The sequence below is a fragment of the Palaemon carinicauda genome, chromosome 4 (assembly GCF_036898095.1).
Source record: "Palaemon carinicauda isolate YSFRI2023 chromosome 4, ASM3689809v2, whole genome shotgun sequence".
In the NCBI taxonomy this organism is placed as follows: Eukaryota; Metazoa; Arthropoda; class Malacostraca; order Decapoda; family Palaemonidae; genus Palaemon; species Palaemon carinicauda.
The window spans coordinates 64,574,398-64,601,655 of NC_090728.1; the positions used below are offsets into that span (position 1 = coordinate 64,574,398).

The 27,258-nt window shown below is 41.5% G+C and overlaps 1 protein-coding gene across 1 annotated transcript; it reads left to right on the forward strand.

Moving 5' to 3' along the window:
* The first annotated feature begins 1,081 nt into the window (after positions 1 to 1,081).
* On the forward strand, positions 1,082 to 26,346 carry LOC137639104 (cyclin-dependent kinase 9-like). Its single transcript, XM_068371423.1, has 8 exons — positions 1,082 to 1,234; positions 13,728 to 13,809; positions 14,650 to 14,740; positions 16,657 to 16,823; positions 18,283 to 18,398; positions 20,866 to 21,004; positions 24,269 to 24,491; positions 25,182 to 26,346. Exons 1-8 carry the CDS (start codon positions 1,128 to 1,130, stop codon positions 25,490 to 25,492), a joined length of 1,236 nt encoding a protein of 411 aa, XP_068227524.1. The 5' UTR covers positions 1,082 to 1,127; the 3' UTR covers positions 25,493 to 26,346.
* Positions 26,347 to 27,258: the final 912 nt, after the last annotated feature.

The window sequence follows — 27,258 nt, forward strand, 5'->3', positions numbered from 1 at the left end:
AGAGAACTGGAAATAGTTACTTGTTGGTAATACCAAACATTTTTTATATTAGTTTAATTATATTAGAAAAAATAATCTATTTCTTAAATCAATATAGTCCAGGAATATAATAAACCTTGAATATCTATTAAACAGTTTAAAGTAGGGTTAAAATAAGTATAGGCCTATACATCAGAATAGCCAACATTTGGGAGTTCATAATTTTCTTTATAAAGAGGAAAAATAGTAAATTCTTTTCTGAATAATAAAATAGATAAAAATTTATATATTTATCTATCATTTTAACAATTATATATTAATGCAAAATTAATATATAATAAAATCTGACTATAATCTGTTTATATACATCAGGATAGCCAACATTTGGGAATTCATAATTTTCTATATAAAGAGAAAAATAGTAAATTATTCTTGGCATAAGAAAATAGATAAAATTTATATATTTATCTATCATTTTAACAATTCTATATTCATGCAAAACTAATATATGGTAAAATCTGACTATAATCTGTTTATATACATCAGAATAGCCAACATTTGGGAGTTCATAATTTTCTATATAAAGAGGAAAATAGAAAATTCTTCTTGTTATAACAAAATCGATACAAATTTATATATTTATCTATCATTTTAACAATTATATATTCACGAAAAATTAATATATGGTAAAATCTGACTATAATCTGTTTATATACATCAGAATAGCCAACATTTGGTAGTTAATAATTTTCTTTATATAGAGGAAAATGGTAAATTCTTTTCGAAATAACATAATAAATAAAAATTTATGTATTTATATATCATTTTAACAATTATATATTCATGCAAAATTAATATATGGTAAAATCTGACTATAATCTGTTTATATACATCAGAATAGCCAACATTTGAGAGTTCATAATTTTCTATATAAAGAAGAAAATAGTAACTTATCCTTAGCATAATACAATAGATAGAATTTATATATATATATCTATCATTTTAACAATTATATATTCACGCAAAATTGATATATTATAAAATCTGACTATAATCGCTTCAAGGAAATGTTGGCAAACCTGACCGAAGTAAACAACCAAAACAAGCTTCTTGTTGACAAGATTTGACATTGGCCGAGAAGAACCAAGATGATGATGGGAAGCAGAGAGAAGAACTACGAAGATCTTATCTTCCCCTTTTGCGACGAAGTCACAAAATACGAGAAGCTCGATAAGATAGGACAAGGCACATTTGGGTAAGCTGTCATGAGGTTATTAAGGCGATCCTGTCAGATGGAACTTGTGTGGACCCAAACCTGGGTCGTAAAAGTCGTATTTTTTCTTTCTGATTTAGCTAAATTTAGGTTGTAATTTACGTTGATACTTCATATTCCAACTAAATATTTAGTTTAGCTAGGTGTCATATGCTTTTAGGCAGGTTAGAGTAAGCTTAGGCTTAGTGTTGTGCGTAGTGCGAAGAGTAGGTCGAAGATATCCTATATAGGGTATATCGAGTATAAATCAATTTCCAATTGAGTCCTGCGTGAGATTTATGACACTTTAATTAAATTTTCTGGATTAACTCTCCTATTTTCAACCGTAACGCAAAATTGTATGGGATAAAAAATGTTCGAAATATTCTAGAAATATATAGAATTATTTTGAAAATTATCAAAATTTCGAATCCAGTGTGAGATTTGCGACGCTTGAATTAAATGATCTTGATTAACTCGCCTATTTTCAACCCTATCGCAAACTTGTATAGGATTAAATTTTCGGAATGTTCCAGATAGATATAGAATTATTTTGAAAATCATCTAAATTTCAAGTCCAGTGTGATATTTGTGACGCCTGAATAAAATTTTCTTGATTAATGCTCCTATTTTCAACCCTATCGCAAACTTGTACGGGATAAACACTGTTCGGCATGTTCTAGAGAGATACAGAATTATTTTGAAAATCATCAAAATTTCAAGTCCAGTGTGAGATTTGCGACGTTGAATTACATTATCTTGATTAACTCGCCTATTTTCAACCCTGTCGCAAACTTGTATGCGATAAAAACAGTTCGGAATGTTCTAGATAGGTAAAGAATTATTTTGAAAATAAAAAATTTCCATTAAAGTTATTAGTCGAATGAGTTCTATACCCTGACACGCAGTTTCTAGGTCCCGTAGTTCCTAGAATTCCCTGTAGATGAGGTTTTCATCAATTCAGCAGTGCTTTTGCGGTGTGACGGTCTGAACGATACCCCGGTCTCAGAATTCTCCTTGACGTAGTATAATGGTTATTTTCCGCCATTAGCTCGCTTCGCTCGCATGAAAATAAAACATCAAGCTTGTATGTACTGGCAAGCGGTAATGTTGAGCTGCGCACGCTAACATTACAGGAAAATAAAACATCAACCTCGTATGCACTGGCAAACTGTAATGTTCGCGCATGCGCACATTATCAAGGAGAATTCTGAGACCGGGGGATCGTTCAGACCGTCACACCGGCTGACCATGAACTAATCGGCGGGCGCAATAATTTGAAACAGATTAATAGGGCCCTGCTTTACCCGGGGAAATTGCTGGAGAGCTTTTTTTATCCAATCAAAATTCAATATTTATAAGATTCAGAGTAATGGTAGCGTCAAGTGTGGGTCGGAGATGCCCTTTTCGTAGCCTTTGTATATCAGCGGCCAGTTCCTCCCATTTGGATTGAAAATTGACATCAACTAACCTAAATTTTCCCCCTTAACCTAACCTACAAGCCGTGTCCTTACATACTTACCTAACGGGGGGTTAACACCCCCCTGCGACCCTCTTCTACTGCCGTATTCTGAATTATTATTATTATTATTATTACTATCCAAGCTACAACCCTAATTGGAAAAGCAAGATGCTATAAGCCCAGGGGCTCCAATAGGGAAAAATAGCCCAGTGAGGAAAGGAAATAAATAACTGAAGAGAACAAATTAACAATAAACCATTCTAAAAAAAGTAATGTCAAAAGAGATATGTCATATATAAACTATTAACAACGTCAAAAACAAATATGTCATATATAAACTATAAAAAGACTCATGTCCGCCTGGTCAACAAAAAAGCATTTTCTCTAACTTTGAACTTTTGATGTTCTACTGATTCAACAACCCGATTAGGAAGATCATTCCACAACTTGGTAACAGCTGGAATAAAACTTCTAGAGTACTGCGTAGTATTGAGTCTTATGATGGAGAAGGCCAGGCTATTAGAATTAACTGCCTGCCTAGTATTACATAATCATACATACAGGTGGCCGCTATCATACATACATCCCCCTTTTCTTAGCCCCGAGGTGCGAAGATGACAATGCATCGCTCCAAGAGCGAAGAAACTAGTGATTCATTTTATAATATGATCAATCCAAAAATGTTGATGGTTGTGAAGTTTACTGAGCGTAAGGAGTTTACAACTTACTTATATAAGATAGGACTCCTGGGTAATTATTCTGGCATTTGTTTAAAGTGTATTGTTGGTGAAATTCGTTTAACTGTACCTATGATGGATAATTGCTAATTGCCAGTGCATCTCGTCTACCAATAGAAAAGATGGATATCACTCAAAAATTTCGACTTCAGTAACATGAAGTAAAGTACAGCTATACTTTATTTGCTTCTGTTATATGTTATGGGGTAAATGTTGTTTGTTGGAACAAGTGTTGACTCTTATTACTCGTAGATTACATTAACTTTACGAAATTTATTGTGTTACCATGCCGGGAGTGAAGCATTTTGTGAAGAATACGGCAGTCTAATGGAGGTTGCATGATGCTGTTAGTCCCCCCTCATTAGTTAAGTAGGGATGGACAAGGTTTGTAGGCTAGGTTAGGTGGGGAATCTTAGGGGAGGTGGTGTTCTTGTGTAGAGGCTTGGCAGAATGACAGACACAGGCTTTGTAGTACGATAGCCACATCTTATGAACGACTAGAAAATGCAAAGGAAATTACCATTTTCTATGCAGGCCTTTGTTATACAAAGGTTCCAAATTTTCCCCACATAAATAGTTCAAACGAATTTGACCTGCATTTCTGTTGGCGTGAGTACAGTAGTTTCATTGATACGAGTAAATGGTATACAAGAGGATACTTTCATCATATGCTTTTGCGCCCTTCTTACCAAATAACTTATTTATATGGAGCCTTTGTACATATATGGCCTGGGCCTCTTGCACACATAGAAGATAGAAGTTTCTTTCCAATTTTCTAGTTGTTCATAAGCCGTGGCCGTCGTACTATAAATCCTGTACACAAAAATGCTTCCTGACCAAGAGCCGTATCCTAACCTACGGGGACCTTACACCACCCCACGACCCCAACTTAGACTGCCGTATTCTTAGCTTACCCTGTGTTTGCATCCCAACCCGCTTCTCTTCTGATAAGGTAACACCAGATCATATTTCGTAAAGGAAATCGATTTTACAAGTGATAAGAAAGTTTATACTTGTCCAAATGAATTAAATTTACTAATTGTATCCCATAACATATATTAACAGAAACAAATATAGATGTACAGTACTTACATTACTCGAAGTCACTGAAGTCAGAGTCTTCAGATGGTGTCATCTTCTATCCACGGGACAGCTTATTTTTTAGTGGTGGAAATGGACCAGCAATTAGCAAAGTAAAAGGAATAGAATGTGGGTGACACACCAGGACTAACAGAATCACTATGTGGAAGGAATGATGTTACAGTTGTTGGACAGATATGGAGTGGGTAGATACGTTTGATTAATTCAAGGAATGCCTTCAGTTTACACCCCTTATCCTTCAAATGTTTATGGACAATGTACAAAGCAAAGTAACTGTCATACAAGTGTTTCTGTGTTTCGAATTTCAGTAGGACAGACCTTGTTAGGGCTCGCCACTGCATTTCGATCCTGTTGGTGTGTACGCTGGGATCATCTGGACTCACAAAATTAAGGCTATGGTTATCAGTGCAATGTCAAAGATACTGTTCCCTGATATTATAATAAGCCTTCCAATAGTCCAAAATTATAGTTCAGTAGTTTTGGGATGAACGAATTCTAATAATATAGGAACCAATGTCTTTGCCAAACAATCCTTGACAACCCTAAAAAAAGTCTCTCGTGTTTCCTGGTTTTAATCCCGCCAAACACCCCATTTACCTTGCTACGAAAACAGAAGGATGACCTGTAGAGCAGAAATAGTAGGTGTCGGTGGGGTAGTCCAACTGTATTCTCTAGGGCCTGTCACGGCCCTCCCCTTTGATGAAGGGATTATCTAAATGGAAGACAGCCTGTGAATAGTGGTTTACACACGCCCTTGTTAAATATACGACACCCACAAGGTGATCGCACGAGGGTTGTAACCTCTGCATTCCATGCTTTTATCTTTCTCTAGTATATTTATACAGTATTAGAAATGTGTAAAGAAGGACCCTTTTCACCGGGCATCACAGGTCTCTCCCCAGAAATAGATTTTTCCTTCGTCAAAATCCCTTTTATGTTTTCCAAACTTCCTCTCATCTATCTCGTCGATATATCCTGGTCTCCCAATCTTCTTGCTTTCCCTCGTTAAAATATCGACACGTCTTGGCAGTAGTTGTACCAGTCTATAAGCGTATGTGATGCAAAATCGTTGTATATAATGACCATCAGTTTGTGGTACACTATAGGTAAAAAAAGCAATGATAATAAAAAACATCTTCACAAGATAGTTTGGATCATTCAAATATGCTACCAGTTTTTGGGGCAATCTTTCTACGCCAAAAACTACAGTATTTGAAGACCACAAAAAACGTGGCTTGCCATTGGCTGGGAGGAACGTAGAGAGTATAGGCCCCTTTTTGTTTTTGTTTCATTTGTTGATGTCGGCTACCCCCCAAAATTGGGGGAAGTGCCTTGGTATATGTATGTATGTATGTGCCATTGTGTGTTGATTTTCCATAAAAAACATAGCGCATGTCTCCAACGCTACACTTAGAACAAGCGCCAGAATAATGCTTTCATTAGATCTGAAGGTCAAAGTGGTTTCCCAGTAATCTGTCAGTGGGGCAGGGCTTACGCCACTACCTGCCGGTAACTACTGACACCTTGTTATAGATTTTAACATCTGGGTGTCCAGCTTTGGTGAAATCATACTCCTGTTGAAGGAATCAGGTTTGCGAGGTTATTATAAATACAAATTAATTTGAAGAATTTTTGATTTTGCATAGCTACCGTACACAGTATTTACCCGAGTCCTTTAAGGGCTATTCTTACTGACTGAGAGGTGATCAGTGCCATTCTGGCTTTGCCGAAGCAGGAAGTACTCCTATTAAATAACTGTTTTGTTTAGTCAGGAAAAATAAACGTTTTCAATATCAGTGATGCTATTACAGTGCTGTAGGTGAGTATCTAAAACTTCATAGTATCTTCTATAAATGACAGAGAACTAGCAACCCATGGAATGCTGGGGCCACATTGTATGTGATCATCAAATTGTTCTGTAACTGGAATGCAAACCAATGCTATATATAGGGCTATCACTTTTGGCGAAGCTGGTAGGACGAGCCATTAGAATTTAGCAAGGGTTAACTTCCCATCCTGCTAGTTAGGGGGGTAGGGGTTAGCTAGCTACCTCTCTCACCCACACACCTGTGATTGTGCTTCTGGCTCGGATGAAGAACGGTTTTTACCGCTCTTCCTCGCCTATTTTGAACTGCCATTAATCTTTGTTTGTTCCGTAACTGAAATACAAACCACGCTATGTACATGGGGTAATTACTTCGGCGTAGCTGAATGACGAGCCGTAAAAGTTTTAACGAGGGTTTACTACCCCGCCGCTAGTTAGCGGGGGGTAGGTAGGGGTGGCTAGCTACCCCCCCCCCCATCACACACACCGGTGAATGCTTCACTTTACTTTTGGCTCGGGAAGAGAACAGACCTGTGCTCTCTCCCTCGCTTTGACTGCCATATTTAATCTGTTTTTGCTTTTTCTTTTTCAGTGTGTTTGAAGTTGGCCTCTACTACTATGCGTACTTGCCCTGGACTTCCCGGCCGCCCTTGTGGGACCTTTATGTCGGCGGTCGACACCGATCCCCACACCTTATGTCCTCACTGTAGGGGCCAGCGGTGTGATAGTGGTAACGTGTGTATAGAATGAAGGGAGTGGTCTACCTCCCAGTGGGAGACGTTTCCCCGGCGCCGGAAGAAAAAGTCCAAAAGGGATCTTTCTCCTTCAGAGGCTTCTTTGAAGAAAGAAAATTCCAGGACTTCTTCTTTCGTAGCCCTTTCCTCCCCCGAAACTCACCCTCGAGCGGCCTCTTCCGAGAGGCCGGCGAGTGGTAGCGTAGACCGCATTGCTGTAGACCGATCCCGGGGTGCGGGAGAGGTAGTCGCCTCCCATAGCGAGGCGGCTGCCCCTCCTCCCCCGGAGGAGGATTTGAATATGTCTAATCGTGATTTGTTTCAGCTTTGGGCTTCCTTGGGGCTGCAGGGTTCGCCCTCCAAGGAAGCCCCGTTTGACATGATCAAACTTGGTGCAGCTGTCAAACAATCGCCAACTACAGCAGGGATAGATCCTCTGTCTGTGGTTGACGTTGTTGTGACGGAGACATCTCGTGGGTCAAGTCAAACCCCCGTTCCTGTTGCTGAGGTAGCTGACGGCTTAGATTCCCCCTCCGAACACCTTTCGAGAGAGGATCTAAGGCTTATGGTCTCTCCTGCCGGTGATTCTCCCCCTCGGGGGAGTTCACTTACAGAAACTCCTCTTCGGAGGCCTCTTGATGGTCAGCCTGCTGATCCCACAGCCCCTCGTGGGCATATAAGGCGGAAGGTTCGTCCTCCCCTTCGCCGTAGAGGCCTTCCATCCCATCACAAGGGAGTTAGGAGGCGCCTCTTCGGCTCGTCGTCGCCACAGTCCTCCGCGGAGGAGACGACTCGCCGTTCGCCAATCCTGCCAGCTACCACCTTAGACCTCTCCGGGGATCGTTCGCGATCCCCTTCGGATGATGGTCATCCTTCGGGACACAGTGACCAGTCTCCCTCCAGACCTGCTGACTTGCCGTCACCCTCTGATGTTCCAGATGCGCGTGGGGCGCCACCTGATCCTGCCACTGCGCAGGCACCGGGCCCTTCGGGGCTGAAGGGTCTTGAGCGCAAAACCGCATCTCTTGCCCTCAAGCGCCAGGTTCTTCCTGCGCGCCCTCCTGCTGCTGCCGCTGTTCCTGTCTTAGCGCCACAGCGTTCACCTACGCGCATGCGTGCCCCTGCTCCTGCTACGCGCCAGGGTTCCCCTGCGCGCCCACATCCTTCTGCGCCTCGGCGCCCTCTGGCAGTTCCTGTGACAGCGCGCCAGCGCCCACCTGCGCCCCAGCGTTCCCCGGTTCCTTCCTCGTTGCGCGCAGTCCAAGAGGTTCCTTCGCTAGCGCACAGGCGCTCACAGGTTCCTCTGGACTCGCTACGCCTGTCTGGAGTTACGTGCGAAGCGCGCAAACGCGCGGTTCCAGTCCCAGCGCTCACGCGCTCGCCAACGCGCCAGCACGCTTCCACATCACAGCGCGCCGCCCAGGAGGCTCCTAAGCTAGCGCACGGGCGCTCACAGGCACCCCAGGGCTCTCCTTCCAGACCGCGCGATCCTGCACGCGTTCCAGCCGCGCGCGACGCTCCGGTTGCGTGACCCGTTCCTGTCATCAAGGCGCCTCATGCAACCCTCCAGCGCACACCTGTGCGGCCTCATCAAACCGCGCGTCCTGCTCGCCCACCGCAGCAGCGCACACCAGTGCATCCACATCCTGATGTGCGCCCACGATCGCCTGCGTGCCCAGTGCTCCCACAGGCGAGTATGCCTGTCCTGTCGGACCAGCGCCAACCTACGCGCCAACGTGCCATCCCTTCCTCGCGCTGTCCTGAACCGGCGCTCACGTACCCTCGCCCGGTTCTCCCGGATACGCGCTCAGGCGCCCCTGTTCTCTCGCGCCCTTCAGGGCCGCATCAGGATGCTGCGCGTCCTCGCATCCGGCCGCCTCCCTTTCCGGCTCCTGCGCGCCACACGCCCTTGCCATCTCCTACGCGCACCCGCTCCAGCTCCTTCGCGCTCCCGCGCCCACGCGCATGCACCAGATTCCTGTGTCACGCGATCCTTTCGCGCGCGACCCTGGCCAGGGCCCATCACGCGACCTCCAGCGCGAAATTCGCCAGGCGGACAGGTCTTCATCTCGTTCCCCTCCCCGCAAGCGCAGATCAGCGTGCTCGCCGGAGGAGGGGCGCTTCCCGGACAAGTCTAAGGACTCTTCCTTTTCAGCTTCACAGGCGAACCCGCATTTGTCGACTCCTCCAAGGGATCGAACGATCCCCTTCCCTCCAGAGGGAGTGTCTGACAGCGCAACTGTCAGCCGGCAGCCCTGGTTCGGTACCCTAGTCAGAGCTCTTGTGCAGGCGATGAAGCCCGCCCTCTCTGACATGGATCTCAAATCAGTGGCAACTTCCTCCCCCCTAAAGAGGAAAAGAGGAGTCTCTCTCGTGGAAACACCTCCAAGGCCTATTTTGTCTCCTCGTAGATCCTTGCACAAGGCTCCTTCTCCCCCCCCCCCAGACTTTCTCTCCCTCCCCTGCGGATGAGGACTACCCATCCTCAGGAGAGTCGGACGAGCCGGACCATTCCCCCATCACACCAATGGGGGAAGCTCCACCTCTCCCAGAGAAGTCTTCTCGTCCAGGGGTGGAAAGGAGCCTGCACCCTTCGTTACTCGAGTCCGGTATCCCTCCCAGGAGGGAACCAAAGGACTCTAAGACGATTCCTAAATCGTCAGCAAGGATCAGGCAGGAGCCATCTAGACCCTCCGAGGATGTCCATGTGGCCCCCCCAGGAAGAGCCACTAGTGACGGGAGACTTCGCTGCCAGTCCTTCAGGAGGAGAGCGCCAAGAGTCAGAACACGCATTCTGGCAAGTCCTGACCCTCATGAGGAACCTCAACGGAATCCTAGACCCTGAGATTCCTCCTCGTGAAGGTAATGACACGATCCTGGATCCCGTCTACGGCACCCAGAAACCCTCTGGGGCCAGTGCAGCCTTGCCCTGGTCTTAGGGGATGAAGAGTGCCAGGGACAAGGTCGAGGGCCAGCTCTCTGAGCTTGCCTCCTCCAGCAGATCCAGCGCCGGTAACAAGCTCCTCCCTCCTCCTGGAATCCATCAGAGGAGGTACTTTGAGATCCATGAGGAGTCTTGTTTTGGTCTTCCAATGCATCACTCTGTGGAAGAACTCACCGGGGGAGTCCCTCTTGAGAGACTCTCCAACCGGCACTTGTCCTTCTCGGCCACTGAGATCCTAAGCCAGGAGAAGGTCGCTAAGAGTGCCATGCAGGCAACTTCGTGTCTTGACATCTGGCTGGGGTCTCTGGGCATCCTGGTGCGGTCTGAGGACCTCTCCAAAGAAAGCACCAGGAAGGCACTGGAGACTTTCTTACTCTCAGGCACACGGGCCATTGAGTTTCTGGCCCACCAAGTCTCGAGCTTGTGGGCCAATACGATTCTCAAATGTCGGGACGCTGTGGCTGAGAGGTTCCACCAGAAGGTTCCCAGTTCGGAGGTTTGCAGGCTCAGACACTTCCATGTTCGGTAAGAGTTTGTTTGAGCCTAAGGACGTGGAGCTTACCGCTGAGAGGTGGAGGAAGTCCAACCAGGATTCCCTCATCCATAGGGCCCTGACATCGAGGCCCTACAAACCTCCAGCGGCTCAACAGCCCCGTCCAGCTAAGGACACGAAGAAGACCACTGCAGCGAAGCCGAAGGTGTCTTGGCCCTTTCCTGCCAAGAGCAGAAGGAGCAAGAAGTCCTCCAGGGGAGACAAGAACCCTAGAGGTAACAGCCGAGACCGTAAACGCTAGGGTTGGCAGTCCCCCTGCATGTCCACCAGTGGGGGGATGCCTACAAAGTTGCGCGACAAGGTGGCAGCAACTCAGGGAAGATGCCTGGACGATTTCCGTGATCGCTCTGGGTTATCGCGTCCCGTTCACAGCCTCTCTACCTCCCCTGACAGCGAATCCAGTGTCGTTGAGCTCTCTTGCCATGGGATCGGCAAGGGGGCAAGCCCTTTGGGCAGAAGTCCAAACCATGTTGAAGAAGGACGCTCTCCAGGAGGTTGTAGACGGGTCCCCAGGCTTCTACAGTCGACTCTTTCTTGTGAGAAAGGCGTCTGGAGGCTAGAGACCAGTCATCGACATCTCAACCCTGAATGGGTTTGTCAAGCAGACTCCGTTCAGTATGGAGACGGCAGACACGGTCAGACTCGCAGTGAGACCACAAGACTTCATGTGTACACTGGACCTGAAGGACGCATACTTCCAGATCCCAGTCCATCCGTCTTCAAGGAAGTACCTAAGATTTTGCCTAGACAACAAGATCTACCAGTTCAAGGTGCTGTGTTTCAGTCTATCCACAGCCCCTCAGGTGTTCACCAGAGTGTTCACCCTCATCTCTTCGTGGATCTTCTCGTCCTTCCCCCGGATTTGATGTTGTTCTCGGACGCATCAAAGAAAGGGTGGGGGGCCCACGTTCTGAACCACAGGACCTCAGGCCTATGGTCAGAATCAGAAAAGTACCTTTACATAAACCTGCTAGAAATGAAGGCCGTGTTCCTGGCACTTCAGAAGTTCCGCCAAGTCCTGGCGGGCCACTCCTTAGTGGTGATGAGCGACAACACCACGGTGGTGACTTATATCAACAAGCAGGGAGGTACCTTTTCGGAACAGCTATCCCATCTTGCAGTAGAGATCCTGAGATGGTCCGGTGTCCACTCGATCTCGCTAGCGGCTCGCTTCATTCCAGGCAAAAGGAATGTGCTCGCCGACAGTCTGAGCAGAGCGACGCAAATAGTGAGTACCGAGTGGTCTTTGGATCCTCAAGTAGCCAACAAAGTCCTGACTTTGTGGGGTTCCCCGACTGTGGACCTGTTTGCTACAGCGCTGAATTTCAAGCTCCCTCTGTACTGCTCCCCGGCCCCGGACCCCAAGACTCTCTGGCAGGATGCCTTCCAACAACGGTGGGACAACGTCGATGTGTACGCCTTTCCCCGTTCTGTCTGATGAGGAGGGTGCTCAACAAGACCAGAATACCGGTCAATCTTTCAATGACCCTGATAGCTCCGCTATGGCATCACACAGAATGGTTCCCGGACCTTCTGCAACTCCTCACGGAGGTTCCGAGAGAACTCCCTCCACGTCACGAGCTACTCAAACAACCACACGCCAACATCTACCACAAAGCCGTAGCCAAGCGAGTCAGTGAGCTACATGGTCTCTCGTACGACATCGCCCATTCAAGGGGATGGGGGGAGGTAACGTTCAGCTTCGTCCCTGAGTTTGTTGCCAAGACTCAGAATCCGGGAGTGCCGGACCCTAGGTTCGACTCTTTCCAGACCAGACCATCTCCTACTGTGCTCAGTGAGGAGTCTGAGGTTATATCTTAAAAGAACAGCTGCAGTTCGTCCCCAGGTGCAACCCCTGTTCGTGAGCACCGGGAGGACGAAGAAGAGGGTCACCAGGAATACCATCTCGGCCTGGATTCGCAAGGTGATACATCTGGCCTTGAATCCTGACCCTCCTCCATCACGTCGCCCTAGAGCGCATGATGTCAGGGGCATCGCTACGTCCCTGGCCTTCAAGAAGAATTATTCAGTAACGCAGGTCCTTCAAGCTGGGGTGTGGAAGCGTCAGACCACCTTTACGGCCCACTACCTGCAAGACGTGACACACAGGAGGCTCGATACGTTCTCTATCGGCCCTGTGGTGGCTGCACAACAGCTGGTCTAACCTGAGGCTCCTTAATGGACAAGTAGCAGAAGGTTGAGGGCATTGATACCCGGTTTTAGTCTGCGTGAATGAAAAGATCTGTCTGGCCCTTATTCTTTTCTTCATCCTCTCCTCCCTTGGAGAAAGCAGCATCCTGGGTTCTCTGCACAGCTGACCTCGAACCTCTGCAGGTAAGCCATGCTCCCTTGTGTTCCTAGTATTAAAATGTAATACTGTCATGTCCCCATACCCTGACGAGGTGGTATTGGGAGAGTCCTAGCCTAGATTTCCATCTGAAGAACTCCAGGTCAACTTCCTAGGACGAGTCACTTCTCACCTTCACACACAGCTTATGTAGGCCGCAGCAGTTTCACAGCGGCCAGCGAGGAGCAGGGACCCCTTATTTCTTGAGTACTTACACGCTCGAATCTGGGGTCCCCGGGCAAGCCAAAGCCAGTATGGCAGGGGACTTACCGCCCTTCCTAAGGGTTGAGTCACCCCATGTAAAAAGCGTGGTTTGTATTTCAGTTACGGAACAAATGACAAATTTGTAGATAATTTGTATTTTTCCTAACTATACAAACCTTAGCTATTTACACATATGTGCCCGCCGGCCCTGTCCCCCGGGATAAGTCTTACCTCTAAGCAAAGTGAAGCATTCACCGGTGTGTGTGAGGGGGGGGGGTAGCTAGCTACCCCTCCCTACCCCCCACTAACTAGCGGCGGGGTAGTAAACCGTCGTTAAAACTTTTATGGCTCGTCATTCAGCTACGCCGAAGTAATTACCCCATGTAAATAGCTAAGGTTTGTATAGTTAGGAAAAATACAAATTATCTATGAATTTGTCATCTTTTTAACTTATGTTTTTTCTTCTATATATACACTGTATATGAAAACATTATAAATATTTTTGTATATATGTTGTAATTTCAGTAAACAATTTATTATCTTACGAAGAGAATTGTCATTTTACAATTTAACCTTTATATTTTTTCAGAGAGGTTTTCAAGGCACGACACAAAAAAACCAAGAAGGTTGTGGCCCTCAAGAAAGTTTTGATGGACAATGAAAAAGAGGGTGTAAGTATTTTTATGCTGTATTTTGTATTCATTTATTTATATATGTGATACTGTATATGTTTTTATGTAGCGTTTTTGTAAATTTTTTAACTAAATCTTGTAGTTATACAGTAATATTGTTTAGTATGTCTTCTGATTTTAAAGAGGTAGAAATAGGAAAGTAGAATAATACTCTCAAGTTATCTGCCTTAGTAACTGTACAATACTTCATATTCTAATTATCTTTTTGTTTTTTATGATCTCCATGGTAACTGTTAACCCTTCTACCCCCAAAGGAGGTACTGGTACGTTTCACAAAACTAATCCCTTTACCCCCATGGACGTACTAGTACGTCCTTGCAAAAGACTGATATTTACATTTTTTTTTTGCATATTTTTAATAACTTTTCGAGAAACTTCAGGCATTTTCCAAAAGAATGAGACCAACCTGACCTCTCTATGACAAAAATTAAGGCTGTTAGAGAAATTTAAAAAATATATATAGCAAAATGTGCTTGAAAAAAAAACTGGGGGTTAAAGGTTGAAAAGTTCCAATTAGCCTGGGGGTACATACATACATATACCAAGGCAATTCCCCCAATTTTGGGGGTTAGCCGACATCAACAAATGAAACAAAACAAAAAAGGGGACCTCTACTCTCTACGTTCCTCCAGCCTAACAAGGGACTCAATCGATTGAAGCCTGGGGGTAAAAGGGTTAAAGTAACCGTGAGTTATTGTGTTAAAACAAATTAGATATGCAGTATGTGTTAGGGCCATTTGATACACAGGATGAGCTATTGTAGGTAGATAGAGAAGTAAAAATAATTTTTAAAATTTTAAATTTTAATTTTTCTTCCAGTTCCCCATTACTGCTTTGAGGGAAATCAAGATTCTACAACAGTTGAAACATGACAATGTCGTAAAACTCAATGAAATTTGTCGTACAAAGCGTAAGTACTGAATTTTTCATTTTTACTGCATTGCTGAAAATGTTATATGACATTTTTGCTTCAATGTATCAGAATTGTATGTGATTTTTTTATGTTTCTAATTAGGTGTGAATTAAGAATTGCCTTCGAAGGATTTAATATTGTATTTATCATAATCCATTTTCAGTTATTAGTCATTAAATTACACACCTTTTATATGGAAATATTACCCTGGACTTCACTCTCTCAGGTAACTGAATTTAACCCTTGAGAAATGTATTACACCCTTTTTCATCATGCAAATTATTAGCCATAGGGAATGGACCAACTTCTCATAAGGCTTGGGGAGTATTATAGAAGTTTTATTTTGCAAATTCCTCAATAAAGGTTATCTATATTATTCTGGTAAAGATTTCAGAGCAGGTTTCTTGGAAGGAAACACAAATGTTGGAATTAACTTTTCTTGAGTGCACAGGCAGTACATTAGATGCAGAACCAGTGAAACAGTCAATGATTTCCTTTACTTTATAATCGTCGTTTGAGAATATTTGTATTCATATTTAGATAAGTTGGTGACAAAATCATAAAAGCCCAAAAAATTTATTCTCCATCATTAAGTTCTCGACTAGTTTCAACCAGACTAAGGCAGATTTTGGAGTAGGTCTTCGATAAGGGACAATTTGACCTTGCCTAGACCTCTCAGAACTCTTTCAGTAAACCTTTGGCCAGTTATGTTCCAACGACGATGACCCCTTTCCTGTCAACTCGTAAGAATGTCAGTACCTTTATAGGCCGAGTTATTTTATACGTTTCTTGTACGAACAGAGACGAGGAGTAGGGAAGACAATTCTAGAGTTACTAATATAGATTATAATTATCTTCACCTATTAGACCCTGTTGGGGAAAGTGGGTCTGCCTTTTGAGAAAGAACAAATTTAGAAACAAGTAGAAAGTCTAAAAGGCAAGGAGGCCTTCGAAGAGTTAACCATTTCTCCTTGACTGCATAACATGCTAGTCATGATTCCCTGCCCATGAGGGGAATGGACAACAGTTCTTCATATATCTAAACTAAAATCTTAAAGGTTACAAGGTTTGCCATAGATACCACCTATTCCTGAGGACAGATGGAGGGTCTTTATATTTCTTTCAGATGCTTATTTTCGCGTCCCAGTGAAGCAAGTGTCGAGAAGTTTTCTGAGGGTTGTGTTCAAGGGAAAGACTTATCGGTTTAGGTGCAATTTTTATTTAGTCTTAACTCAGTCCTGTAAGTCTTCTATCATATGATGTCTTCATTCTCCAAGTGGCTAATTCTGCTAGCTGTCCAGATTCTTCTGGACATAGACTCCTGGATACTCCTGGCAAACTGTCTTCAAGGCATCTTGTTGCAAATCAATTATTCTGTCTCTTCAAATTGAGAGGACTTAAAGTCTCTGACTGCTGCCTTGATTTTTAGAGGGGATGCTGGGCAGAAATGGAGCATCCATCTCTATATAAGATAAAGTAGATTGCAGATTAGAAGTGCAAATAACTTATGGGTCACCTCAGTTTTCTTATAATTAAGCTTCAGTCCTTTACCTTCCATATAATCCTAAATAAAAGATATGTAAATACAAATGTTGTAGGAGACACTGAATCCTTAGTTTGATCTAAAGTATTATTTCTGATGCCTGTTATGTCTTTCTAGAGGTATGTTTTGGTGTACATACTGTACATACCCTTCAGGAAGTGACTAACGTAACATACGTTCCATAAGAATTTATATTAGGTACTCGAAGGTTTGTTTGAGTCATGCTATCTCTCTAGATTGATTTGTACAGAATTTGTTTAATTTGTTCAAACTAAACATATTATAGAATACCTTTGAACAGTACAAAGTTGGGAAAATACCGCCCAGTCTTAAAAAAAGACGTATGTATTATACCGATTTCTTTTTTCAGCATCTGCATACAACCGATGGCATTCTACTTTCTACTTGGTGTTTGACTTTTGTGAACATGACCTGGCAGGGTTACTGTCTAACTACAATGTCAAATTCAGCCTTGGTGAAATCAAGAAAGTGATGCAACAACTTCTGGAAGGCCTGTTCTATATCCACAGTAGTAAGGTTAGTGGGCTGTGGATGCTTTGTATATTAAGTACGTATGGTGTATCTCGAGTAGATAGGGTTAGGAACGAAGTGGTGAGGGCGAGAACGGGTGTAAGAAATGATTTACGGGCTAGAGTGGATATGAATGTGTTGAGGTGGTTTGGCCATGTTGAGAGAATGGAAAATGGCTGTCTGCTAAAGAAGGTAATGAATGCAAGAGTTGATGGGAGAAGTACAAGAGGAAGGCCAAGGTTTGGGTGGATGGATGGAGTGAAGAAAGCCCTGGGTGATAGGAGGATAGATGTGAGAGAGGCAAGAGAGCGTGCTAGAAATAGGAATGAATGGCGAGCGATTGTGATACAGTTCCAGTAGGCCCTGCTGCTTCCTCCGGTGCCTTAGATGACCGCGGAGGTAGCAGCAGTAGGGGATTCAGCGTTATGAAGCTTCATCTGTGGTAGATAATGGGGTAGGCTGGGCTGTGGCACCCTAGCAGTACCAGCCAAACTCGGTTGAGTCCCTTGTTAGGCTGGAAGGAACGTTGAGAAGAGAGGTCCCCTTTTTTGTTTCATTTCTTTGATGTCGGCTACCCCCCAAAATTGGGGGAAGTGGAAGCGCCTTGGTAAATGTATGTATATATGTGTTACAGATTAATCTCGACTGCTTAAAGGTCTTCCCCAGTTATACAGAAGGTCCTCTACTCACAAAAATTCGGAGATACGAACACAAATCCAACTAAAGATAACAAAGATAAGACAAGGAATACTGTAATAAAACAATATTATATCATTTAATACAGTAAGTAAAATGACATTTGTAATACATGATATCTATTTCATGTGAAACCATACTATTTGTTGACTTTTGTTGCTGGAAGTCACAGGCATAGATTCCATGTTGGGCCTACCTTGGCCAAAATATAACAAAACTCTACTTATAAACAATTTGATTTAAAAAACAGCTTCTTGGAACCAATCAAGTATGTAAGTTGAGGGCCTTCTGTAGTAGAATTTTTTATTTCCAATCATTTACCAGTTATAAAACAAACATGTTGCTGTCTCACAGGATTTTTTATACAGGAGAGGGGGTTCCCAGCCCCCTCGTCCCGTCCCTTTTAGTCGCCTCTTACGACACGCAGGGATAACGTTGGCGCTATTCTAATTGTTTTATGCCCCCGCGGCCACAGGCTGGAGGAACGTAGAGAGTAGAGGTCCCCTTTTTTGTTTTGTTTCTTGTTGATGTCGGCTACCCCCCAAAATTGGGGGAAGTGCCTTGGTATATGGATGGATGGAAAACAAACATAATAGGGGAGGTAAAGATATGTCCTTATTTCCTTTCCTGGCTTGGTCATTATCCCCTGTTAGAGCCCTTGGGCTTGTAGCTTCCTTCTTTTCCAACTAAGGTTGTAGCGTAGGTAGTAATAATAACAAAATGCTAATTTAATGTGACATGACTTAGTCATTTCATGATTCCATTTCAGATACTTCATCGAGATATGAAAGCAGCTAATGTTTTGATCACAAAGACTGGAACATTGAAGTTAGCTGATTTTGGCTTGGCAAGGGCATTTTCACAAAGAAATGGTCAACCTAACAGGTATGTTATTATTAGTTTTTATTAGCTTCCAGTAGGCCCTGCTGCTCCCTCCGGTCGTCTTTATGAATGTGGAGGTAGTAGCAGTAGGGGATTCAGCCTTATGAAGCTTCATCTGTGGTGAATAACGGGGGAGGGTGGGTAATGGCACCCTAGCAGTAACAGCCAAACTCGGTTGAGTCCCTCGTGAGGCTGGGAGGAGCGTAGAGAGTAAAGGTCCCCTTTTTTTTCATTTGCTTGATGTCGGCTACCCCAAAAATTGGGGGAAGTGCCTTGGTATATAGATAGGTATAGATTAGCTTGCATATGATGAAAGCTGAAGTGAACCTTTCTGATCCAAATTTTTTCAGCATCTTATTTATGTTCTGTATGTGACTGGTGGAAACTGCTTGCATTTTTAACTGCCCCAGAACCGATGTATTAAATCCAGTCAAAGTTGTCGCTAAGCATCTTACGGATTATTATTATCATTATTACTTGCTAAGCTACAACCCTAGTAAGAAAAGCAGGATGCTATAAGTCCAGGGGCTCCAACAGGGAACAATAGCTCAGTGAGGAAAGGAAACAAGGAAAAATAAAATATTTTAAGACCAGTAACAACATTAAATTAAATTAGAATTGAAATGGACAAAAATCATCCTTTGGCTAAGGAGAATCATATTCAAATGATGGACCTAAATCACCATCTTAAGGGTTGGCATGGTGTTTGCAGCCCTATACCCTTAATATTTTAAAATATTCTTAAAATATTTTATTTTAGTTGTTCATTGCTTCTTATATAGTTTATTTATTGCCATATTTCCTTTCCTCACTGGGCTTTTTATTCCTGTTGGAGCCTTTGGGCTTATAGCATCTTGCTTTTCCATCTAGGGTTGTAGCTTCATAATAATAATAATTATTAATAATAATAATCACATATACCAAGGCACTTCCCCCAATTTTGGGGGGTAGCCGACATCAACAAATGAAACAAAACAAAAAGGGGACCTCTACTCTCTACGTTCCTCCCAGCCTGACAAGGGACTCAACCGAGTTCAGCTGGTACTGCTAGGGTGCCACAGCCCACCCTCCCCTGTTATCCTGTATATGATCCTGCGAGACATCATAATAATAATAATAATGATAATAATAATAATAATAATAATTATGCCCTTCCCAAACCTTTCTCTACAGTATCTGTGTATGACAGGATTAGGAATGTTATCCTGGTTTCTTTATCAGTACTATCCTGGGTGTTGATAACAACATAAACAGGAGAGGCAATTTCCTTATCAAATATAGCACAACTTCCCTGAATGATGCTGGAATCTAATACCTTAAATTATGAAAATTCATTCATAATCTCTTCTGCAAGAAGTTTTGCATAAATGTTCCTTATGTTTGATAGCTGCAAACATCTTACTCAAAGTGCATAGCCTGTTCTATTTGATTAGTACGGGATGGAAGTATATACAAAATTTGAAAAAATCCATGCAATTTATCACCAACCGTAATATTTTGCTCAAGGTGCTTGGGTCACATTTCATCGAATTGGTTATCTGGGTGGCTCCTTGCAATATTAGAATTGTCACTCATCGTCTAACTGTTTCATTATGCATTTTAACAGTTACACTTCCATTCCTATCTGAGAAATGTTATCACTGAAGACCCAGGCTCGTTTTGGGGACATTTATTTAACTCATAACCACAAAAACTATTAGTTCTAAGAATTTAAAACTTATTTTTGTATACCTGGATAAATTTCCTTTCTATTGATATGTAGTTTTCATTATTTTCTTGATTTTTTTATGCATCAATTGTAGAAGAAATTTCTTTTGGATATTACTTGACGCTGTATGTATCATATGCCGCTGAAAGAAGTAGAAATCGCTGGACGTAAAATATGTCTTATGAAATTCAAAGAGTTAAGCCATTGTTCTGTACTTGTTTCATATCCCAAACTGATTAGTTAGATTAAGGAAAATAAGTTGTCTCCAAGATACACCTAGATTTTTGTTGTAAAAAGAATATACTGTATTGTATTTTAAAAAAATACTTTCTACACCCTCCAAGATAGGAGTGTGTAAGATCCACAGGTGTTAACCCTTTTACCCTCAAGCTATTTGGAACTTTCCAACCCTTAACGCCCAGGCGTTTTTTTTTTTTTTTTTTTTTTTTTTCAAGCACATTTTGCAATATATTTTTTTTTAAATTTCTCTAACAGCCTTTATTTTTGTCATAGAGAGGTCAGGTTGGTCTCATTATTTTGGAAAATGCTTGAAGTTTCTCATAAAGTTATAAGAAATATACAAAAAAATGTAAATAGCAGTTTTTTGCAAGGACGTACCGGTATGCCCAGGGGGGTAAAGGGATGAGTTTTGTGAGACGTACGAGTACGTCCATTAGGGGTAAAAGGGCTAACAGAAAAGTGGGATAATACAGGCATAAATATGTTATTGAATCTTTAGTAATTATATCTTTCTCTTTAAAGGTACACCAACCGTGTTGTTACTCTTTGGTATCGTCCCCCAGAACTTCTACTAGGGGAGAGAAATTATGGACCACCAATTGATTTATGGGGAGCTGGATGTATCATGGCCGAGATGTGGACGAGAACCCCAATTATGCAGGTAAGTTGTATTTTTACTAGAAGTTTTATTCCAGCTGTGACCAAGTTTTGAAGTGTTCTTCCTAATCGGGTAGTTGAATCGATAGAACTTCAAAAGTTCAAAGTTGCAGCAAATGTTTTTATGTTGAACAGGCGGACATAAGTCTCTATAGTTTATATATGGCATATCTGTTTTGGATGGAGTGAAGGAAGCTCTGGGTGATAGGAGGATAGATGTGAGAGAGGCAAGAGAGCGTGCTAGAAATAGGAATGAATGGCGAACGATTGTGACGCAGTTCCGGTAGGCCCTGCTGCTTCCTCCGATGCCTTAGATGACCGCGGAGGTAGCAGCAGTAGGGGATTCAGCATTATGAAGCTTCATCTGTGGTGGATAACGGGGGAGGGTGGGCTGTGGCACCCTAGCAGTACCAGCTGAACTCGGTTGAGTCCCTTGTTAGGCTGGGAGGAACGTAGGGAGTAGAGGTCCCCTTTTTTGTTTTGTTTCATTTGTTGGTGTCGGCTATTATTATTATTATTATTATTACTATCCAAGCTACAACCCTAGTTGGAAAAGCAACTAGGGAAAAATAGCCCAGTGAGGAAGGGAAATAAGGAAATAAATAAACGATATAAGAAGTGATGAAAATTGAAATGAAATATTTTAAAAACAATAACAACATTAAAACAGATATTTGATATAAAAACTATAAAAGGACTTATGTAAGCCTGTTATACTTAAAAACATTTGATGCGAGTTTGAACTTTTAAAGTTCCACTGATTCAACTATCCGATTAAGGAGATCATTCCACAACTTGGTCCCAGCTGGAATAAAACTTCTAGAATACTGTGTAGTATTGAGCCTCATGATGGAAAAGGCTTGACTATTAGAATTAACTGCATACGTATGGAGTAGAATGTAGGGAAGTATTTCCTATTCAGTATTTGAAAGTATGAAAGTTTCCTGATTGTTAATTGGCCAAGTCCTGACAGCAAGAGGAGTAGCTTTGAGCAACGGGTTCTTATTTCACATCCTTTGGTGTGTTTTGAATAGCGTTAGAGGGAATGTATCGTTTACTTATCCCTTTTACCCCCAAAGTACGTACTGGTACGTTTCACAAAACCCATCCCTTTACCCCCATGGACGTACTGGTACGTCCTTGCAAAAATATGCTATAAAATTTTTTTTCTTCATATTTTTGATAATTTTTTGAAAAAATTCAGGCATTTTTCAAGAGAATGAGACCAACCTGACCTCTCTATGACAAAAATTAAGGCTGTTAGAGCAATTTAAAAAAAAAAATATACTGCAAAATGTGCTGGGAAAAAAATAACCCCTTGGGGGTTAAGGGTTGGAAATTTCCAAAGAGCCTGGGGGTAAAAGGGTTATATTCCATGTTGGATGCAGATTTCTTGATTTTATGTAATGAAAAAATCAATGAAGGTGTTTCCTTAAGGTCAGTGAAATGAAAGATGTGATCTTCCTAATCGGGTAGTTGAATCAGTAGAACTTCAAAAGTTCAAAGTTGGAGCAAATGTTTTTATGTTGACCAGGCTGACATGAGTCTTTTTATTGTTTATATATGACATATCTGTTTTTGACGTTGTTAATAGTTTATATAGGACATATCTGTTTTTGACGTTGTTAATAGTTTATATAGGACATATCTGTTTTTGACGTTGTTAATAGTTTATAGAGGACATATCTGTTTTGACGGTGTTACTGTTTTTAGAATGATATACAATATTGTGAATTTATTGTCATCATTTATTTATTTCCTTATTTCATTTCCTCACTGGGCTATTTTTCCCTGTCGGAGCCCTTGGGCTTATAGCATATTGCTTTTCCAACTAGGGTTGTAGCTTGGCTAGTAATGATAATAATAATAATAATAATAATAATAATAATAATAATAATAATAATAATAATAATTAATCTATCTATTTACCAAGGCACTTTCCCCAGTTTTGGGGGGTTAGCCGACAAAAAAAAGAAGACAAAAGGAGACTTCTCTTCATTCTTCTCATATACTTCTTTCCAAATAATTAAATCCTGTATCAAAAGTAAATTACAACAGCTTTCTGAAACTAATTAAAGAATAACTTTCCCATATCCTCCTTCATCATCTCCTCCTACACCTACGCAAAGGGCCTCAGTTAGATTTCGCCAGGCGTCTCTATCTTGAGTTTTTAAATCAATACTTCTCCATTCATCATCTCCCACTTCACGCTTCATAGTCATCATTTCCCACTTCACGCTTCATAGTCCTCAGCTATGTAGGGCTGGGTCTTCCAACTCTTCTAGTGACTTGTGGAGCCCAGTTGAAAGTTTTGTGAACTAATCTCTCTTGGGGAGTGCGAAGAGCATGCCCAAACTTACACAATATTTCCTCCATATAAGTTGTAATACTTGAAGAATTTTCTCATAATCCTCTTTATGTTGTTTTCTTTATGGATTTTTACCTGTCCTGGGAAAGGAATGAAATATGATACAGGAAACATAATAGCGAGTTCCTACTTTTTTTTTTTTTTTTTTGTGAGAGGTCTCACATTGTCGCACCTCTATCTTAAATACAGTACCGTACTGCTTATTTTTTATCTTAACTATTAAGTAAATGCCAAGTCTAGTTATCAATCAAAAAGATATCAGTGTGAAGATTTAGTTTTAAAAATAATTATTTACAGAAGGTCCTTAACTTGCAAATTTAATTGGTTTCAAGAAGCTGTTTGTATGTCTAATTTTGGCCTAGGGTAGGCTTAACCTGAACTCCATGCCTATGATTTTCAGCCACAAAAGTCAACAAATAATTAGGTTTCATATGAAATAGATATCGGGTTATTACCAATGTCGTTTTGCTTTCTGTATTAACCCTTTTACCCCCAAAGGACGTACTGGTACGTTTCACAAAACTCATCCCTTTACCCCCATGGACGTACCGGTACGTCCTTGCAAAAAAATGCTATAAAAATTTTTTTTTTCATATTTTTGATAATTTTTTTTAGAAAATTCAGGCATTTTCCAAGAGAATGAGACCAACCTGACCTCTCTATGACAAAAATTAAGGCTGTTAGAGCAATTTAAAAAAAAATATACTGCAAAATGTGCTGGGGAAAAAATAACCCTTTGGGGGTTAAGGGTTGGAAATTTCCAAAGAGCCTGGGGGTAAAAGGGTTAAATGATATATTGTTTTCAGTTGAATTTTTTTTGTATCTCCAAATGATGTAAGTTGAAGACCTTCTGTATTCCATATTTAGATCTTAAAGTTTAACAAGAGCATTCTTTTACAGGGAAGCACAGAACAGCACCAGCTTAACTTAATATCACAGCTGTGTGGTTCAATAACTCCAGAGGTGTGGCCAGGAGTTGAAAACTTGCCTCTGTACTCCACCATGGAACTGGCCAAAAACCACAAGAGAAAGGTCAAGGAACGGCTGAAGCCGTATGTCAGGGATCCTCACGCGTGCGACCTGATTGACAAAATGCTTACTTTGGATGCAACAAAGAGAATAGGTAAGATGTTGTATGATGTAGCTTTTGGCAATGTATTTTGGGAATTATAGTATTTAAGTACTGTATTTTAGTTGCTAGACCTGTTATACTTTGGATGCAACGAAGAGAATAGGTAAGAAGTTGTATGATATAGCTTTTGTCAATGTATTTTGTGAATTATAGTATTTACGTAATGTATTTTAGTTAGCCGGCCTGTTTTATAGTAAAGTAAAGCCATTATGATGCAATATATATGTGTGACTATTCCATACCTATAATGCTGGTAATGTACTCTAAGATAACTTTTCGTAAAGAAATAAAGGAAATTCATTCTGTGCTTTCCACCAGTTCTTACTGTACTCTTTAAAACAATTTTTCTTAAAGAAATAAAGGAAATTCATTGTGTTCTTTCCACCAGTTCATAAATACACATTTAAATTTTTTTCGGTTTGTAATGGAATTTAGTGAACAAATTATAACCCTTGAAATTAAACTCGTAAAATGAGGTACTACATTTAAGAGAAGTTTCAGTGCTAAATTAAAATGCTGAGCATTATTGCCCTGATCTTTATGTCATTTATCAACCAATTCCATTGAAATATAGGTTATTGAAGGTGGTAGCTTTTCTAGATTTTCCATGATCAATATCATTTGATGTCAATAATTACATATTTTAACTTAGTCGTTTATATTGTTTCTGTTATTTTTCAGACGCTGACTGCTCCCTGAACCACGACTTTTTCTGGATGGATCCGCTTCCATGCGATTTAGGGAAAATGCTCTCCCACCACACTCACAGCATGTTCGAGTTTCTGGCGACCCCCCGCCGCGGCAAGCAGCAACAGCAGCCGCAGCCGCCTCCACCCTCGCAGCAGTCGCAGGCCAGCCATTCGTCGCAGCAGCTCCCCTCTTCTCAGTCTTCAAATCCGCCGCAGCCCGGGGCTTCGAGAAGATCCGGCCACAGACCCTCCGCATCAGCCAGTGTGGCCAGCATGTCGTCTTGTCCAGAGAGAATATTTTAATACGGTTGTTGTAGATTTGTACATATTTTACATTTTATAATCTGAATATCCAGAATTATTCCAAAGTTATATTTAGCAAAATTCATATTTTTTTTTTAAATATGCTTTGTTTAAATTTTGTTATATGACTCCAGTGTATTGCTGTCAGGATAGTTTTATATTTCCGTTTGAAATTTTATATCATATTTATTTCTAATTTATATTTTGTTTTAAATTTTTGGCTTTAAGATGCAAGTAACTTGAGTACAATTTTTGAATACTGGTCATACATTCTTATACAAATCATGTATATATGTAAATAATTGTACATATTTCTCTCTTCCCAGCAGAGGTAAGTACCTGTGTACATAAGTTATTTGATGCCGATTTCCGGTGTAAGTGTCTATGATTTCTCGATAGGCATCTAGATGTTCTAGATTTTTTAAACGCTTAAGTAATCTCAAATCGGCGCTGAAAAGTCGGTTCTTGTCAAGGTTGGAAGTCGAGGTCTTGATGATTGTAACGGCCAGAATGCCTTGTGTTGCATCACGTACCAAATAGTTGTTCTAGGTTATTTATTGTTTTGGTGTAATTGTTGACACTGCACACACACCATTTGGGATGATACTCTTTGAAGGGAGATGTTATTAAAGGTATGTTTCAACTCACCATTTGGATAATACTCTTTTTGAAGGGAGACGTTATTGAAAGTAATGTATGTTTCAACTCACCATTTGGGATGATACTCTTTTTGAAGGGAGACGTTATTGAAAGTAAGGTATGTTTCAACTCACCATTTGGGACGATACTCTTTTTGAAGGGAGACGTTACTGAAAGTAAGGTGTGTTTCAACTCACCATTTGGGATGATACATTTTTTGAAGGGAGACGTTATTGAAAGTAAGTTATGTTTTAACTCACCATTTGGGATGATACTCTTTTTGAAGGGAGACGTTATTGAAAGTAAGGTTTGTTTTAACTCACCATTTGGGGTGATACTCTTTTTGAAGGGAGATGTTATTGAAAGTAAGGTATGTTTCAACTCACCATTTGGGATGATACTCTTTTTAAAAGGGAGACGTTACTGAAAGTAAGGTGTGTTTCAACTCACCATTTGGGACGATACTCTTTTTGAAGGGAGACGTTATTGAAAGTAAGGTGTGTTTCAACTCACCATTTGGGATGATACTCTTTTTGAAGGGAGACGTTACTGAAAGTAAGGTGTGTTTCAACTCGCCATTTGGGCGATACTCTTTTTGAAGGGAGACGTTATTGAAAGTAAGGTATGTTTCAACTCACCATTTGGGATGATACTTTTTGTGAAGGTAGATGTTATTGAAAGTAAGGTATGTTTCAACTCACCATTTGGGATGATACTCTTTTTGAAGGGAGACGTTATTGAAAGTAAGGTATGTTTCAACTCGCCATTTGGGCGATACTCTTTTTGAAGGGAGACGTTATTGAAAGTAAGGTATGTTTCAACTCACCATTTGGGATGATACTCTTTTTGAAGGGAGACGTTATTGAAAGTAAGGTGTGTTTCAACTCACCATTTGGGACGATACTCTTTTTGAAGGGAGACGTTACTGAAAGTAAGGTGTGTTTCAACTCGCCATTTGGGCGATACTCTTTTTGAAGGGAGACGTTATTGAAAGTAAGGTATGTTTCAACTCACCATTTGGGATGATACTTTTTGTGAAGGTAGATGTTATTGAAAGTAAGGTATGTTTCAACTCACCATTTGACGTTACTGAAAGTAAGGTGTGTTTCAACTCACCATTTGGGATG

Excerpts from the sequence above, each read along its gene's own strand:
- LOC137639104 (XM_068371423.1), top strand. The coding sequence starts at position 1,128 with ATGATGATGGGAAGCAGAGAGAAGAACTACGAAGATCTTATCTTCCCC. Across the intron at positions 13,810-14,649 it reads TGGACAATGAAAAAGAGGGT|TTCCCCATTACTGCTTTGAG; the intron begins GTAAGTATTTTT and ends TTTTTCTTCCAG. Across the intron at positions 24,492-25,181 it reads GGATGCAACAAAGAGAATAG|ACGCTGACTGCTCCCTGAAC; the intron begins GTAAGATGTTGT and ends GTTATTTTTCAG.